The 1,549-nt window shown below is 49.0% G+C and overlaps 1 protein-coding gene across 1 annotated transcript; it reads right to left on the bottom strand.

Annotated features, from left to right (window-relative positions):
- Window positions 1-18: 18 nt before the first annotated feature.
- Window positions 19-450, bottom strand: LOC109861227. The gene has a single exon (XM_020440782.1). It carries the CDS (start codon window positions 448-450, stop codon window positions 19-21), a length of 432 nt encoding a protein of 143 aa, XP_020296371.1.
- Window positions 451-1,549: the final 1,099 nt, after the last annotated feature.

The raw sequence follows: 1,549 nt of genomic DNA on the forward strand, positions 1-1,549 counted from the left end.
CCGACCACAGTAATAACACTAATCGCTGCGGTTGACCTGGCTAGAGCACTGAGCCCTGCAGTGCCTTGGTTGAAAACACCTGTAGCACTGCAAGGAGCGGGGACAAAGTGCACGTACTCTCGCTATCCACCCTATCGGTAGCTTGCCCTCTTTAACCGCCTTGGCCGCCGCCTCTGAACAGCAAACCAAAGCGGTTCCATCCTTAGACGGGGAGCGACGCAGGGATACTATCCTTGCATCTTTTCCGTCACCAAACTCCCGCAAAAATTTTTCGCGCAATTCGTCCTCGGTGCTAAATTTGTCCAATCCCGAAACAAGGACTTCCACGTTTCGGGATGGGCGAGCCTTCTTGCCGCTCCCAGAAAGAGCCTCTCTAAGTTTAGATGCAAGGAGATCCGCCCTAGATTTGCGGTCTTCTTCCCCCACCTCCATCAGCAGATGTCCGTCCATGGTTCGAACCCTTGAGACACCCGCCGATTTTGGGTCTATCTTACTCCTTGCGGCTCAAAGGATTTGGGCATATGACATGCTCTTCTCCTCGAGACGCAAGGTGACCGTTTCCGTTTTAGGGGGAACCACTCGCAGAGGTCGCAAACGAGACAAGGGGAGAGAGGGAAAAGGAGGGACCCACGGCCGGTCCCAACGGCCGTTTCCTTCCCTCGCTTGGCCACCGCTAACTTTTTTTCTCCTTTTTCTTTTTCTTCTTTTTTTTCTTTTTTCTTCTCTTCTCTTGGCTGTATTCCAGCAGGGGCAAATAAAGGAGTCGAAGACACTCTATAAAAACTCTGTCTTGAAGAATTCCGGTCCAAGAACCGTTGGACTTTCTCCGAGACAGTGTCCCGAACCACTTTTTTAACTTTCTCCAGTCAGGAAGAGGGAATTCGACTCCTCTTCCTGACTGAAGTAGAACATGCTGTTTCTTCGGGCCTCACTACAGAGACGTCGGCGATTGCTCGCATCGACATCTCCATATTCTCTTGAAGCGCATGGAGCGACCAAAAAGTCTCATGACAAATCTCCTCGATCGTCGCACGCGCCTCATTAACCTTCTCCCTGATCGCATTTTGGTCAGCAACTTTATGAAGGTTTTGTTTCTCCAAATCATCGCTGACCTGCACAATAGCATTTAAAATTCTCCTCTCGGAAGCAGCATGCTCCCGATCTATCTCTTGGATGCCATCGATCATATTGGCAACATCCTGCCCAACGTTACCAATCGACTGCTGAAGGCTGTACCTGGCCCGGAGCTCCACAAATGCTAAAGTAAGCTTCGTGTGAAGCTCCTTTGGCTTTCCAACTTTTTCTTCCGTGGACATTCTGGACCGGCGACATAGCCGCGTGCAAAGGTCGTCCAACCATTTATCCATCCAGTCAATGAGCTCGAAGACATCGAGTTCTGTGTAACGGTTCAACTTTTTCGCGAGAAAATATCCCGTTGTTTTGTATCTTTTAAATTGTGCGGAGTAGCTCGTCGGATTCCAGGAACAGGTAAAGAGTGAGTGAACTCGGTGATTTTAAAATAATGAATTAAATTTATTCAACTAAAACA

Source organism: Pseudomyrmex gracilis, unplaced genomic scaffold (genome assembly GCF_002006095.1).
Source record: "Pseudomyrmex gracilis isolate BER0280 unplaced genomic scaffold, ASM200609v1 scaffold_649, whole genome shotgun sequence".
Lineage (NCBI taxonomy): Eukaryota > Metazoa > Arthropoda > Insecta > Hymenoptera > Formicidae > Pseudomyrmex > Pseudomyrmex gracilis.